General features: G+C 54.3%; 6 protein-coding genes across 6 annotated transcripts; 4 read left to right on the forward strand and 2 right to left on the reverse strand.

The window, feature by feature from the left end:
- Positions 1-61: 61 nt before the first annotated feature.
- On the reverse strand, positions 62-2,095 carry BO80DRAFT_402725 (M18 family aminopeptidase). The gene is made up of 6 exons (XM_025717618.1): positions 1,827-2,095; positions 1,713-1,774; positions 1,550-1,651; positions 1,363-1,498; positions 1,224-1,316; positions 62-1,175 (listed from the first exon to the last, which is right to left on the reverse strand). Exons 1-6 carry the CDS (start codon positions 1,900-1,902, stop codon positions 142-144), a joined length of 1,503 nt encoding a protein of 500 aa, XP_025577260.1. The 5' UTR covers positions 1,903-2,095; the 3' UTR covers positions 62-141.
- Positions 2,096-2,322: 227 nt separating this feature from the next.
- On the forward strand, positions 2,323-3,036 carry BO80DRAFT_21792 (uncharacterized protein). The gene is made up of 2 exons (XM_025714365.1): positions 2,323-2,439; positions 2,511-3,036. Exons 1-2 carry the CDS (start codon positions 2,422-2,424, stop codon positions 2,955-2,957), a joined length of 465 nt encoding a protein of 154 aa, XP_025577261.1. The 5' UTR covers positions 2,323-2,421; the 3' UTR covers positions 2,958-3,036.
- Positions 3,037-3,545: 509 nt separating this feature from the next.
- On the forward strand, positions 3,546-5,892 carry BO80DRAFT_21782 (WD40 repeat domain-containing protein). The gene is made up of 4 exons (XM_025714364.1): positions 3,546-4,133; positions 4,222-4,349; positions 4,407-4,990; positions 5,036-5,892. The coding sequence occupies exons 1-4, from the start codon at positions 3,805-3,807 to the stop codon at positions 5,798-5,800; spliced, it is 1,806 nt and encodes a 601-aa protein (XP_025577262.1). The 5' UTR covers positions 3,546-3,804; the 3' UTR covers positions 5,801-5,892.
- A 649-nt stretch (positions 5,893-6,541) lies between these two features.
- Positions 6,542-8,106, reverse strand: pdx1 (putative pyruvate dehydrogenase complex component Pdx1). The gene is made up of 3 exons (XM_025724250.1): positions 7,765-8,106; positions 6,805-7,639; positions 6,542-6,740 (listed from the first exon to the last, which is right to left on the reverse strand). The coding sequence occupies exons 1-2, from the start codon at positions 7,841-7,843 to the stop codon at positions 6,849-6,851; spliced, it is 870 nt and encodes a 289-aa protein (XP_025577263.1). The 5' UTR covers positions 7,844-8,106; the 3' UTR covers positions 6,542-6,740; positions 6,805-6,848.
- A 69-nt stretch (positions 8,107-8,175) lies between these two features.
- On the forward strand, positions 8,176-9,453 carry BO80DRAFT_402734 (uncharacterized protein). Its single transcript, XM_025717619.1, has 2 exons — positions 8,176-8,230; positions 8,362-9,453. The coding sequence occupies exon 2, from the start codon at positions 8,375-8,377 to the stop codon at positions 9,278-9,280; it is 906 nt and encodes a 301-aa protein (XP_025577264.1). The 5' UTR covers positions 8,176-8,230; positions 8,362-8,374; the 3' UTR covers positions 9,281-9,453.
- Positions 9,454-9,610: 157 nt separating this feature from the next.
- BO80DRAFT_500717 (cohesin subunit SMC1) lies at positions 9,611-13,952 on the forward strand. Its single transcript, XM_025724251.1, has 6 exons — positions 9,611-9,805; positions 9,858-9,951; positions 10,002-12,975; positions 13,027-13,331; positions 13,384-13,750; positions 13,806-13,952. Exons 1-6 carry the CDS (start codon positions 9,775-9,777, stop codon positions 13,821-13,823), a joined length of 3,789 nt encoding a protein of 1,262 aa, XP_025577265.1. The 5' UTR covers positions 9,611-9,774; the 3' UTR covers positions 13,824-13,952.
- Positions 13,953-14,333: the final 381 nt, after the last annotated feature.

Below are 14,333 nucleotides of genomic sequence, written 5' to 3' on the forward strand. Positions count from 1 at the left end.
GGGTCTGGGGTCGGGTTATTATGTTCGGCTAGTTCTATGTATAGAGTACGTAGATACTGAGGTTTGGATTTTGCTTATATAGGGTATGTTGGTATAATAATAGGCAAGGTGCCATGTTCATGCAATGTATCTATATGCACCCTAATCGACAAAGATCGTCTTGGAGAGGTTGGCGTAGTGCTTGAAGAACCCAGTGAACAGCCGGATCGAGTGCGCCACATCGTAGGTGCCGCCTGTCTCGCGGATACTGTGCATGCTGAGCTGGGGGTTGCCCAGATCCAGGGTACGAGCTCCCAGTGCTGCAGACAGCATGGGGCCAATGGTGCTGCCGCAGCTGGAGTCGTTGCGGACGACGAACAGCTGCAGGGGAACCCCCTCGCCAACGTCTTCCGACGCCTTGCGGGCCACCTCCTGGAGAAGGACAATACCAGGCGAGTTGGTCGCGTAGCGCGCGTTGGCGTTGATCTTGATTACCGGGCCCTTGTTGATCTGGGGGCGGTGGTCGTTCTCATACTTTGCACTGTAGTTCGGGTGGACACCATGCGCCATGTCGGCGGACACCAGGAAGGACGTGGACAGAGTCTGCTCGTAGGCAGTGGAGATATCGGCATCACCGCCGGCGGTCGAAGGGAGCACGGACAAGCGACGGATGACGGAGGGGAGGATGTTGGAGTCGGCGCCTTGAGCGGTGCGGCTTCCGATTTCCTCGTGGTCGAACAGTGCGATGAGACGGATGGCGGGCTCCTCGTCCAACGCGGAAGCATCAGCCACGGAATCGATCAGACCAACAGTAGCACAGAAGGAGCTGTTCAGGTTGTCCAGGCGAGGAGAGAAGATGAACTCCTCCAGCAGTCCACCGAGATTCGACTTCTGGGTGTCGAAGAGGATCATCTCAAAGTCAAGGACATCCAGAGGCTTGACGCCGGCTTCGGCAGCAATCAGTTCGACCAGGTAAGGGTGGTGGCGCTCGGTGATGGCCTTCAGAGGAGAGAAGTCGCCCTTCTCTTCTCCATTGGCTCCGTTAGAGGCGGCTTTGTCGCCGGCCTCGTCGGAGGCACCGGTACGGTTCAGCTCAGCAGCGACAAGACCAGCAATGGGGAACAGCTGGGTTTCCTTGTTGAATGCAAAGGTCTCTTGGCGATCCAGGTGGATGGCCAGCGTGGGAATGCGGAGAACTATGGGTGGTCAGATCATGCCGTTTTACACAAGCCAGGGTGTCATACTGGGCCGGTCAATCTTGATCAGCTTCTGCACGATCGAACCATCACCGTTCCGGACCATAGCCCGACCGGCCACTCCCAGATCGCGGTCAAACCCTGGAGCTGTTAGCAAGGTACATGGTAAAGCAGCGGAAACACGAACATGTGTGCCAGATGCCACCGCCATAGGTCTCCACGCCCACCTGGACGTAACCTTCTCCGCGCTTGTTGCTGACAGGCTTGACTCTGAGGACGGGAGAATCCGTGTGGGCTCCGATCATCGAGATCGGGTTACCAGGCTGCCAGCTGCAATTAGTCCAGACCCCCGAGTAGACCTGGAGAAATCATACCTTCCATTTATTTCCCACTGCAAAGGCAACAATGGTCGACTGGTTGCGGGTCAAGTAGTACTTTCCTCCGGGCCGGCAAGTCGACGACCAGGAATCCTTTTCCTGTGCCGGGATTAGGCGTTACATCGGTGACGGGATCATCTGACTGCATTGCATTGCATACCTTGATCTCCTGGAAGCCAGCCTTGGCGAGGAGGTCCTTTGCGGACTGGACGGCATGGAAAGCTACAACGGACCGTCAGAGTTGTGCTTTAGGGCAAATTGGGGGAAGAATTACGGGTCGGGGAAGCATTGACAAAGGACAGGAAGTCCAGAGCCGGCTGTTTCAGGTTTTGGGCGATCTTAGAAGTCATTTTGTCTTGAAGGACCCTGGGGGCGGTGGTCAAAGGAACATGAGGATCACGGAAGGGGAAAGTGGCATGAGATCATACCAAGGCGGTCAGTTGCCTGGCGAGGGAACAGCTGGACGTCGTGTGTCGTGTGTATCGTGTATCGTGACTACGGAATCTAATCTATCTACCTAGTCATCTCGCTTATTCGCTTATCCATTTGCCGACGTGGAATCCAAGCGATAAGAAGCCATCTGGCGCGGCGAGGAGAGGTTCCCTTCCTATATGGGAGGTCATGGAGTGAGTGTATGGATCATGGATTTGGGGCAGTGAAACGGTGTTGAGTCAATGACTTCATGCGGATTGACAGGGTCTGGGCCCGCAACCCCCTTGTGTCTAGCATACTCCGGGTTTCATTTGAATTCACTTGGGGTTGCTTTTTCCCTCTGCTCTGCATTCTGGACGAAGGGTTCCTACCATTCACCAGGTTGCAAGTGAAACCATCCTGGTCGCTCTGTCTCTCTGTCTCTCTGAAAGTTAGACATGGTCTTGAAAGACACTGTCGGTGTATCGTGCCCAGGTAATAGAATACTGTCACTGTAGTTAACTTGAAACACGGCGTTTCCCTACAGACAGAAAAAGCAAGTCGAAATCATAGTCGAAATAATCAAAAAGTACTCCGTAGTCGACCGTTATTTGACACCAGTGAAGTACTAGATCAGAATTCGGTACGGAGGACGGCGGTTGATCGCCAGCTTACCCTGGGAAATGTGCGCCACGAGTTGAGCCGTTATGCTAGGCTAATGTTGTACGGGATCGACGCAGATGGCGAGGGGAATCTCGATCGGTTTCTTTGGCTGGAAAGTCTCCTTGGACCGCTGTCCTTCAGCGCTGTATGGCCCAAGCTTTGCTGTCGCGTTCTCCAGGCGCGTGGAATGGAGGCGGTCGCGATAGTGCTCGTGGCCCTGCGACAATCGATAACAACGGGTAGAGCGCGCTGGCCCAATCACCGCGCCGGCGCTTCGCGTCAGTTCATGGGACGCCTCCTGGTGAAGCAGCAATCTGATGGGATTGGATGAAAATGGTTTCATGTCAGATGGACTAGTAGCTTGGATGCAATGGCTCATTTCAGAAAAGGACCTGTCTCTTGGGGAAGGAGGGTCACAATGGACCAGAGATGGACGTGCATTGCGGCGGGTGCAGATAAACAATCACTATGCGACAACCGCTGACGGGATCACCACCACCACCCCTCATGGTGGAGGGGAGGGATCGGAAAGCCTCCATGATCACGATGGCACCCTTTTTCTGGCTCCCAACGAGGGACAAATTCACCATGACTGCACCGGAAACCTCCCAGTTGTAAGAATAACACCAACCTCCTGGGGTCGCCCCAAAACGGCTTAGCGCGGGCGACGCGTGACCGCAGCCTGGGGCTCCCCTTCGAACGGGCGAGCAAGAGGCCCATCGCCAACCCTTGGATCAACTGTCTCAATCCTCCCATCCTCACCAGACGGTGGTCAGGTCAGTCTCAAATGACCTCCACAAATCCTGTGTTTTGTCCTTGTCTGCCTCCGGTCTGGTGAGAGACACTGTGTCGTCAACCTTTGTTCACTTCGCTGCCCGCTTGTGCCCCAGTTGCTTTGGTTTGGTGTATTGATCGGAGCGGAAACACAAGGGTTTGGTTGTTGTCATCAGCAACCTCTGCATTCACCAACACCCCCGACCCCGGAGCACCGATTGACCACCAAGACAACCCCATATCCGTTCCTATCTCTATACCCACCTACTACGTCCATCTTTTTCCTCTGAACGGCCGCCACTTGCGACCCGACGACGCTCGAGACCTGTCGCATTGACCCTACTTCAGTTGATCCCGCATTCGACCGCCATTTGCACTTCGTGAGGTTCGCCCCTCCGGCAGCCATGGGCGACCCCCAGAAATCCGATCGTTCGGCCACCCGCCATGCCGCTGCAGGTGCATCGGCCGCGAAGTCGCCGGAACGTGCTCCACCAAATGCATTGACCATCGCATCCCCTCCTGGCTCTAGGACGCCCCCTAGTATGCCGTCGAAGAAGACGCTCTTTTACCCGGAACCACAAGGAAGGCGCCAAAAGTCTCGAAACACCTCTGAGCCGATCGATCCCGATGCGCTTGCGAAGGCCTTGAAGGATTATGAGGATGCTGGGCATTCCCGCGAGAGAACGCCTGGGACCAGCCCCAGTCGGAAGAGACAGAGAGTGTACGGCGACAGGTCAGTAACTCTTCCCATGGCGCTCTTTGAGATAGTTGCGCCTGTCGCAAAGACGCCTTGACATCATCTCCCTAACATGTCGATGCAGATTCATCCCCAATCGTGAGGGGCAAGACCTCCAAGCAACGTACAGCCTGCTCCATGAGGACGGCTGCCCTTCAACGCCGTCCAAGTCGAAAAAGCGCGCCCCACACTCGGAGCTTCATTTCCAAAAGAGTGAGTCGCATCCGTCCTGACCCCGGCGATGCCGATCATTAGCTAACGAGAGTGCAGCGGAAGAAGCAAATCGCATGTACTCGAGGGTGTTGCGGAGTGAGCTATTCGGGAACACTGTTCCCCAGGCCGACCTCGACTCCCTGTCACCGGACCCCTTGATGGGATTGGGGAATGGAATCAATGACAAGACCCGTGCTCATACGCCACCTTCACATGTTGTGTCGAATCTACCACCTGCTAGCATAACACCCTCCACCCCGCACAAGAACCTCTTCAACTACGCCTCACCACGTGGATCAGCTCATCCGACACCTTCAAAGACCCCCCGAAGTCAGCACGGTCCGAACCTCAATGTCCGATCCGAGCTCTATAGTCTATCGCCGATCCGACTCGACAGCCAACGGATCCTGGAGACTCCGCGTAAACAACCCCGCTATGTGAACAAGGTGCCCTACAAGGTCCTTGATGCGCCCGATCTGCAAGATGATTTCTATCTCAACCTCGTCGATTGGGGAAGCAGTAATGTTTTGGGTGTGGGTCTGGGGAACTCGGTCTACATGTGGAACTCACAGACAGGCCGAGTGACGAAACTCTGTGAGCTGCGAGATGATACAGTCACAAGCGTTAGCTGGATCCAAAGAGTGAGTCTATGCCATCATACTCGACACAATCACTAATTGAACCAGGGCACACATCTCTCAATAGGCACAGGCAAGGGTCTTGTACAAATATGGGATGCCGAGCGCTGCCGCCGTCTTCGCACGATGATCGGGCATACGAATCGTGTGGGCGCGTTGGCTTGGAATGACCATATCCTCACATCCGGCTCTCGAGACCGACTGATTTTCCATCGTGATGTCCGTTCGCCAGACCAGTACCTTCGTCGCTTATCTGGTCATAAGCAAGAGGTTTGTGGTCTCCGGTGGAACACAGAGGATGGACAGTTGGCCTCGGGCGGAAACGATAACAAGCTGTTGGTGTGGGACAAACTGAACGAAACACCACTCTACCGCTTTTCCGACCATACTGCGGCCGTCAAGGCCATCGCTTGGTCACCCCATCAGCACCATCTTCTTGCTTCCGGAGGTGGTACGGCCGATCGAACCATCAAGTTCTGGAACACGTCGACCGGATCCTTGATCAAGGAGGTCGATACAGGCAGTCAGGTCTGTAACCTGGCGTGGTCAAAGAACTCCGATGAGATCATCAGCACGCATGGTTACAGCCAGAACCAGATTGTCATCTGGAAGTATCCACGCATGGAACAAATAGTATCTCTGACCGGACATACCTTCCGTGTGCTCTACCTGGCAATGAGCCCCGATGGCCAAACTGTGGTGACTGGCGCCGGGGATGAAACCCTGCGGTTCTGGAAGATCTTCAACAAACGACCGGGTAGAGAGCACGGCCGTGAAGGTAGCAAGCTGGCAGAATGGGGTACCATCCGGTGACGGAATCGCAGTTCATTTCAGTGATTGGGTGCCATGGCGTCCTGGACTTTTCGTTGGGATTTCCGATATGCATTAGATATGGCGTTTCCGGGCTTTGGCGTTCTTTTCGATGCTGGGTCTGTCCTTGGACGGTCTGGAGGAGGGTTTCTACGGTCTAACTTGGCATTTTTCGCATCTCGTGGGTTTACAGCATTTCATGGGTGACTACTACAGGGTCTTTGTTCTGCATCATCATCATCGTCATCAACATCATCATCATCATCTCCGAATTTCCGATCCATGTATCCGGCCTCGTCCTTGCTCTTTGCTCTTTGCTCCTTTGTTCCTTTGAGCCTATTTTCATAGTGTCTTTCCAGCAGACACATTCGCAGTTTTTATCCATGGAATGAATATCAGCGGTGGCGCTTATGGTGTTTCCTCGGCTTAGGTTGACCAGAACGAGGCGTTACTCATTGCTTATACGGAACGGTGGTGGGACTTTTCTCGACCTTAAACAAACACCTCCCCATAATTGCATCATGTACCTACCTACCTACCTGTTCTTTACTCAGACTCGATGATGAAATGACAATACATACAAGACGTATTTACCCTTCCCTCCCTCCTCTGGTGGCTATTTAGTCGTATTGCACTCACTTCATGCATGCTCAGAGCTTCGGGGGATTGGTACACTACGAAGCAAGAGATAGTATGATCAATTGTCGTTCTCTACGACAATTGAAACAAAGTAGTAGTAGTAGTGTAGATGTAATTTGACACAACACAGCGCTCGAGTACATATTCCTTCTATATATTGAGACAAATGAGATGGGCAAGAGTAAAGAGTCGCATTGACCCACTATTCTATAGTAGTATTTCAAGTTGGGGTTTCACCACCCAGGACCAGTTCCCCTGGAAAGCGGGGGAGGTAGTTTATTTCATTACCTTCTTGATGTTTATACTAGAGAGCAAGATATTATTAGCTGGGATTTAATCCAAGATGGAACATCTCTCGTAGAACTTACAGCACGAAATGGAAAGAGAAAGGAAAAGAAATGTTGGATAATATCTATAGAACCAGCCTGCCAGGCTCAACGGTCAACAACTCCTTCACGCGGTCCAAGAAAACCTTCGCCCTCTTCTCCTCGGCAACGGGAACCGTCAAGCTGAACACGTTCGTCGCCGGCTCAACCGAAGGTTCCGCAACTCTGGCAGCAACCTTCTTGGCCACCTTTCCGGACAAAAAGTCAATCAGATCCGCCTCCTTCTTCTGCACGCGCTTAACCGGCTGAGCCGTCTCAGCATTCAGCTCAGGGATGTACTCGCCCCGAGAAGTCTTGACTGGCTCGGCGCCCAGAATCTCCTCAAACAGCTCGTCGGCGGACGGGGTCTCGCGCGATGACCGAGGCAGATCATCGTTGGCCAGGTCCGTGGCACGGGTCAGGAACGTCGACAGCGGCACCGTTACGCCGAGCGTTTCTTGGATCTTCTTCTGGACGGACAGTACGGCAGCCAGGGAGACGGAGATGGCGACCGACGTGGTCGGCGGGGGACGCGCAACGGGCTTCTCAACGGCGGGGGCGGGCTCCGCGGGCTTGACGGGCGCGGCGATCTTGATGTTGCTCAGGTCGAGGTGGGCGAGCTTGGAGAGGCGCGCCGCTTGCGCGGAGGGGTAGTCGGCGGGAATGACGCCCAGGTAGGCGAGGACGTCGCCCTTCAGGAGACGGCCTTTGGGGCCGGACGCCGGGATCTTCGACACTTCGGATTCCGGAATGCCCTTTTCGTGGAGGAGTTGGATGACAGACGGATACAGTGGGTAGGCGGGGTTTTGGAACTGGGGGGCTGAGGTGGAGGCCAGACCTATTGGGAGTGAATGTAATGTTAGCGGGGGATATTGCAGGGCAATTGCTATGCGGAAGTGGACGAGAATGAGGTGGTGGTGAAGTGGAAGTTGATATCTGAATATATTCCGGCGGGAAACTCACGCTTGGAAGTGCTGAGAACCCGGGATTGGCGACGGGCAAGCGCGGCCGGAAGCCGGCACACAGAGAAGCTGGAGGCCATTCTGTTCGAGGATGTGTCTGGTCCTTGAATGGAAAGAGGAGGGTGTTCTCCGAGGCGTGGTTATCGTCGGGATCGCGAGCGCTGGAGTTGGAGTCGGCGGACAAGGATTGATGGGATCAACAGATACCCACCACCAGGCTAACGGGGCCGCACAGAATCACCGGGGACTCTAGGAGCTCGGGGTAATGTCGCGATCTGCGATTCAACGGTGTAGACGTCCAAGCCGGAGGATTGCGTCGCGATCGGAAGGGTCAGCGCGGAGATGGTTGAGGTTGTTGGGAGCTTCACCGGCCGCCCGGACGGGAACATTTTTCTGCCGCGGAGAACAACGGCTTGACCTTCTGGCCTTATCAAGAAGCCATTGCCCTCCCCTCGCTTCCTCCCTTGGTGAGTCTTCTCTGTTGTCTGCTGCCTGCGTCGTTGCGCGGTCTGCCTGCCAGTCTGGAGATGTGAAGCTCAACGAACGCGGAGGCTGCTTGCCCGCCTGCATCTTGACCTGATTCTAACCATCGGAGAAGCTAGGTCGACACCATGTTTGCCCGGTCCTTTGCCTTCCGGGCATTCTCCCAACAATGCCCTCGAAGCACGCTCTCCGCTCTCGAGTCCTCCAGCCCAGCATGGAGGTATTTCTCTTCTAGCGCATCGCGAACAAAGGCCGCCGGCAAGGCCGCCAGCAGAGCCAAACAGGCCGCGCCCAAGCCGCGTGAGCCTGAAGATTCCTTGAAGTTCGCCGGAAGACGCCCTGAGGGATTCGGAAAGTTGGAACGGAAGGTTGCTAAGGAGGGAGAGATCGTGTTGTTCCGGGCACCATCACAGCGTGGCTACGTGTTGGGTGCATACGGTATCGCCGCTTTCTGCTTTGCCTACTCCGTGTACAATTCCAACGCGGTCTTCCGCGACCCGCTCGTGCCTCTCCCTATGTGGCAGCAGGGCTTGTTTGGCGGTATCTGCATAACGATGAGCGTGATGGGTACGGTGTTTCTCTTCAAAACTACCCGGTTGATCAAGGCTGTAAAGGCCCTTCCTATCAATGGCCACACTCATCTTCGCTTCACGGTGCGAAGCATGATCCCTTTCCGCAAGCCCTACGAGTTTGACGCCTTGCCACGCCAAATAGCCTTCTCCCGCCGCTTGGTGGTCTCCCCGGATTCGCTCCCAGAGTCGCTTATGGATACGCTTCCAGACTCCGCTGGCAACGCAGGACCTCAAGCTGCGGCTCATGGCCAGCCAGAGAAGGTGAGCTTCTTTAGGCATCCTTTGAAAAGGACGAGCATGGCATTCTGGAGACTGTTCCGGTCTGTCCGGCAAATCTTTAGCCAGGAAGACTTTATCCTTTTGGAGGTTGAGGGCCAGAAGGGCGTTTTGCGCATGGATTCCGGCGGTTTCGTCTCGCGGGACTTTATGCTCATCGGCAACCCCGTGAGTTTCCGGCGCTGATGTGAGCTTGAGGACGAGCTATCCGGTCTCGCCATGATATCCTTCTTTTGATGTCTAATTACTCTATACTTTGCCATTTCCTTTGCCATTAGCCTGCGATGCGGTACGTCGCAGCAATCCCTTCATGCCAAGCCACCATGTACATATGGAATCACAATGAAAACCGAACAATCACCACACCCCACATAAAAACACGTAAAAGGTAGAGACTGTGGCCTGTCAGCCGCGGCCGGGGTCCGTAGTATATGCGGCGCCACGTGACCCTCCGCAGCGCGTCCCCCAATCAATCAATCAATCAACCGCCGTCCGTGACGCGACTTCGAGATAGCCACTGCGCGAGCCCCTCCACAACACCCGACCCTGCCTTGGGCTGTTCCAGCCTTCCGCCTAACCTCTGAGAAACCTCTGAGGCGAAGCTCAACAACCATCAATAACCCTCCCTCGCGATCTGTTATCCTCCCCACAGTCGCTGAAACGCGGCTGTCCGTCGCAACATGGGAAAGCTCATTCGTCTCGAGCTTTTTAGTATGAGGCATCCTCCACCCATCACCGACGAATGCACTGACATTCGTGCTAGACTTCAAATCATACAAGGGTCACCATGTGCTTCTATTCGGTGATGCCTACTTCACCTCCATCATCGGACCCAATGGGTCCGGAAAGTCGAACTCGTGTGTATCTCTAGTCATTTCGCGGAAAACCTCGTGCTGACATCTCATAGTATGGATGCGATTTCATTCGTTCTAGGTATCAAGTCGTCCCATCTGCGATCCACGAACCTTCGCGATCTCGTCTACCGCGGTCGTGTCCTGCGCACGTCAAAGGTGGATGCGAGCGGCAACGCCATCGAGACAGAGGCCAACGGTGACGATCAAGCGGAGGATGGAATCGACGGCGAACAGTCACAGGACCCGAGCGGATCGAACGACCCCCGGACTGCCTGGGTCATGGCGGTGTACGAGGACGATGCGGGCGAGGAGCAGCAATGGCGGCGGTCCATCACCAGTGCGGGTGTCAGCGAGTACCGGATCAACAATCGCATTGTCACGGCGCAGCAGTATAATGAGGCACTCGAGTCGGAGAACATCTTGATCAAGGCGCGCAACTTCCTGGTCTTCCAGGGTGATGTTGAGGCCATTGCCTCGCAGTCGCCTAAGGATTTGACCCGGCTGATTGAGCAGATCTCCGGCAGTTTGGAATACAAGGCTGAATATGAGCGCTTGAAGGCGGAGGCTGAGGAAGCCGCGGAGCAACAGACCGTCCAGCTGAACCGTCGCAGAGGTATCAATTCGGAGATCAAACAGTACCAGGAGCAAAAGCGCGAGGCCGAGAACTATGCGAGGAAGGCGGAGGAGCGCGACCAGGCCATTATTACGCATATCTTGTGGAAGCTCTTTCACTTCCAGCGTCTGATCGATGCCTCCAGTGCGGACATTCAGAAATACCAGGATGAGCTCAAGGAATATCGCCGCGGTGTTGAGAAATACGAGAAGAATGTGGAGGATGCGAAGAAGGACCATGCAAGAGTGGGAAGGGATGTTGCCAAAGCCGAGAAGAACATCGTCGCCAAGGAGAAAGAGATTGAAGAGTCTACGAATGCCTTGGTGCCTGTGGATGAAAAGGTCGATATTACGAAGAAGAAGGTCGATCGCTTCTCCTCCCGGATTGCAGAAATCACCAGAGAGCGCGAGGCCCAGGCCGCAAATGCCAAGCAGCTCGAGAAGGATCTGAAGGTCGTCGAGAAGGCCCAGGCTCAGTGGGAGGCCGAGTGGCAGAAGACGATGAGCAAACAAGGTGGGCAGCTGAGCGAGGCTGATCAACGGGAGTACAAGCGGCTCAAAGAAGAGGTCAACAAGAGATCGTCGGCGGAACAGTTGAACCTGGACAATCTGCGTCGTCAGCGCAAGACTGAAGCGGAAGCCTACAACAGCCTGAAGAGCAAGTTCGAAGGTACCGAGTGGCAGCTTAAGACCCTGGAGTCCGAAACACAGACACTGGCCGAGCGCAAGTCGTCTGTCACCGATACTGTCAAGACTACGTCGAAAGAGATCGAACGCAAGAAGAAGGAGCTGAACGCTCTTACCTCCGAGCGGCTACGTGTTTCACAGATGAGGACGGAACTGGAGGAGAAGCTCCAGGTTGTGTTGAAGAAGCTTCTCGAGGCTGACGATGGCAAGAAGCAGTCCGAAAGGGACCTTCGAGCTAAGGAGCTGATTTCGACCCTCAAGCGGATCTTCCCGGGCGTTAAAGGTCGTGTCAGTGATCTTTGCAAGCCGAAGCAGAAGAAGTTCGCTGAAGCAGTGAGCACCGTGCTTGGTCGGCACTTTGATGCCATCGTGGTCGACAACGAAAAGACGGCGAAGGAGTGCATCCAGCACCTTCGCGATCAAAGAGCTGGCCAGGCGACCTTCATTCCGCTGGAGACGATTCAGGTCAAGGCATTCAACTCCAACTTGAAGGGTCTGCATCGGGGCATGCGCCCGGCCATCGAGACCGTTGATTATGATGACTCGGTCGCTAGAGCCATCAGCTACGCTTGCGGAAACGCTATTGTGTGCGACGATTTGGCAACCGCCAAGTACCTGTGCTACGAAAGGAATATCGATGCGAAGGCTGTCACTCTCGATGGGACTGTGATTCACAAGGGTGGTTTGATGACTGGTGGTCGCGGCCCTCAGCAGAACTCGAAGCGCTGGGAGGATTCTGAGGTGGAGAATCTGTACAAGCTCAAGGACAAGCTACTGGCTGACCTGGGCAACCTGCCCAAGGGACACCGCCGGGGTACTGAGGAAGAGACGCTGCAGGGTGAATTGGTAGGACTTGAGCAACGTCTCGCCTACGCTCGTGAGGAACTGAAGGCCCTAGAAAGGAACCTCGAAAGCAAGCATAGTGAACTGGACTTTGTGAAGCGCCAGCTCGAGGAAATACGGCCAAAGTATGTTGAGCGCCAAGAAATCTTGGAAGAGCTCGATGAGACGATTACTACGTCCCAAGAAACCGTCAGCAGCGTGGAGGATGAAGTGTACCGGAAGTTCTGCAAACGCCTCGGGTATAGCAATATCCGTGAATATGAAGTGCAGCAGGGCTCCTTACAGGAAGAGGCTGCTCAGAAGAAGCTCGAATTCACCACACAAAAGAGTAGAATTGAGAATCAGCTTAGCTTCGAGAAGCAGCGCCTTCAGACAACTGCTGATCGTGTTGCCGGGCTTCAAGCACAACACCAGCGCGACGAGCAGCTGATCGAGGAGCTCGAGGCCGAGCAGGAAAACATTCGAAACCAACTGGATGAATTCAATGCTGAGCTTGACATCCTTCGCGAAAAACTTGAAAAGCAAAGGGAGGCTTACGCGCACTCGGCTGAGAACCTCGCACAACATCGCCGGGAGCTCCAGAAGCGCAGCAGAGAAGTCGAGGGGACGATCAAGAACGTCAATGCCCTCGAGGCGGAGATACAGCGCAATTCGTCTAGTCGATACGCTCTACTCCGGCGTTGCAAGCTTGAAGACATCGATATTCCCCTGACTGAGGATTCGGATCCTCTTGATCAACTCCCCATCGATGAATTGGTTCAGGCTGCAGACCCGGATGCCATGGATGTGGACGAAGATGCGAACGGCGGCAGCGGGGAGGCATTTACTGTGCAGGATTATGGCATTGAAGTGGACTTTGACTCCCTGGGAGACACCCTCAAGAAGGTAGGTTATATGGCTGATTGCCTATCTGAAACATAGCTAACTCATCATCAGGATGACGACAAGGCAGAGGATGAGCTCCTCGAAACAGTCCGATCTCTCAACAGCGACCTTGACAAGATGGCCCCCAACACGCGCGCCATGGAGCGTCTCGAAAGCGTGGAGAATAAGCTCAAGGCCACGGAGAAGGACTTTGAGGAATCTCGCAAGCATGCCCGAAAAACCAAAGAGGACTTTGAGGAAGCGATGCGCAAGCGATCAGATCTCTTCAACAAGGCCTTCTCGCACATTTCCGAGCAGATCGGCCCTATCTATCGTGAACTGACCAAGAGCACCAACTACCCGCTGGGTGGACAAGCGTGAGTGCCTATCACTTGAATCTCGATGCATTAGCAACCTAACCTCAAACAGTTATCTCGACATTGAGGACTCGGACGAACCTTACCTGGACGGTATCAAATATCACGCCATGCCCCCTCTCAAGCGATTCCGAGACATGGAGCACCTCTCCGGTGGTGAGAAGACTATGGCTGCCCTGGCTCTGCTGTTCGCCATCCACTCCTACCAGCCGTCGCCGTTCTTCGTGCTGGACGAGGTCGACGCTGCCCTAGACAACACCAACGTGGCCCGTATCGCCAACTACATCCACGACCACGCTGCGCCAGGAATGCAGTTCATCGTGATCAGTTTGAAGAACGGGCTATTCCAGAACAGTGAGGCGTTGGTGGGAATCTACCGAGATCAGGTGGAGAACAGCAGTAAATCGCTGACCCTTGATGTACGTCCCCTCTTTCCCCATGGTGTTATCAATCAATCACTAACTCCTCAATCAGCTCCGTAAATACAACTAAACCACCTGGCGGAATCCGCTCTTCCCCCTTTCAATGTTATGTAGAATATCCAACTATGGCTTGATGGGCAGCATGTTTTTATCAGCTTAACTGTTTACGGATTAATGCGATGGTTATTTGCGTTGTTTGATGACAGGATGACATTGTACTAACAGTAGTCCATGCTCTTGGCCCCTAGTTCTCTCTTCTCTTCTGATCAACCAGCAACCCCTTCCTTCCCACAAACCTCGGTCCATGAACATGCCGAACCACGATCCGTCCATGTCACCTACTAAGCAAGCAAAACCGATCTACAGTGACAACTCCCTGCCACAAGTTCCGATCCCAATCCAATCCAATCCCAATCCCAATCCCAATCCCTACCTCCAACCCCGCAGCACCGGAGGAAATTCCCCCACGGCCAATTGTATCCCCTCCAATCATTCTAATGGAGTGATATTTACCCCCATCGGCTATATTCCCCCACATCCCTAAAGACCCTGAATTATATTATTATTAATAGCGCATTCA

This window comes from Aspergillus ibericus, assembly GCF_003184845.1.
Source record: "Aspergillus ibericus CBS 121593 unplaced genomic scaffold BO80scaffold_11, whole genome shotgun sequence".
Lineage (NCBI taxonomy): Eukaryota > Fungi > Ascomycota > Eurotiomycetes > Eurotiales > Aspergillaceae > Aspergillus > Aspergillus ibericus.

Coding starts and splice junctions, on each gene's coding strand:
- BO80DRAFT_402725 (XM_025717618.1), bottom strand. CDS start 1,902: ATGACTTCTAAGATCGCCCAAAACCTGAAACAGCCGGCTCTGGACTTC. Junction 1,775..1,826: donor TGTCAATGCTTCCCCGACCC/GTAATTCTTCCC, acceptor GGTCCGTTGTAG/CTTTCCATGCCGTCCAGTCC. Junction 1,652..1,712: donor CTGGCTTCCAGGAGATCAAG/GTATGCAATGCA, acceptor ATCCCGGCACAG/GAAAAGGATTCCTGGTCGTC.
- BO80DRAFT_21782 (XM_025714364.1), top strand. CDS start 3,805: ATGGGCGACCCCCAGAAATCCGATCGTTCGGCCACCCGCCATGCCGCT. Junction 4,134..4,221: donor CAGAGAGTGTACGGCGACAG/GTCAGTAACTCT, acceptor ATGTCGATGCAG/ATTCATCCCCAATCGTGAGG. Junction 4,991..5,035: donor GCGTTAGCTGGATCCAAAGA/GTGAGTCTATGC, acceptor TAATTGAACCAG/GGCACACATCTCTCAATAGG.
- pdx1 (XM_025724250.1), bottom strand. CDS start 7,843: ATGGCCTCCAGCTTCTCTGTGTGCCGGCTTCCGGCCGCGCTTGCCCGT. Junction 7,640..7,764: donor GGTTCTCAGCACTTCCAAGC/GTGAGTTTCCCG, acceptor CACTCCCAATAG/GTCTGGCCTCCACCTCAGCC.
- BO80DRAFT_402734 (XM_025717619.1), top strand. CDS start 8,375: ATGTTTGCCCGGTCCTTTGCCTTCCGGGCATTCTCCCAACAATGCCCT.
- BO80DRAFT_500717 (XM_025724251.1), top strand. CDS start 9,775: ATGGGAAAGCTCATTCGTCTCGAGCTTTTTA. Junction 12,976..13,026: donor TGGGAGACACCCTCAAGAAG/GTAGGTTATATG, acceptor ACTCATCATCAG/GATGACGACAAGGCAGAGGA. Junction 13,332..13,383: donor TACCCGCTGGGTGGACAAGC/GTGAGTGCCTAT, acceptor AACCTCAAACAG/TTATCTCGACATTGAGGACT.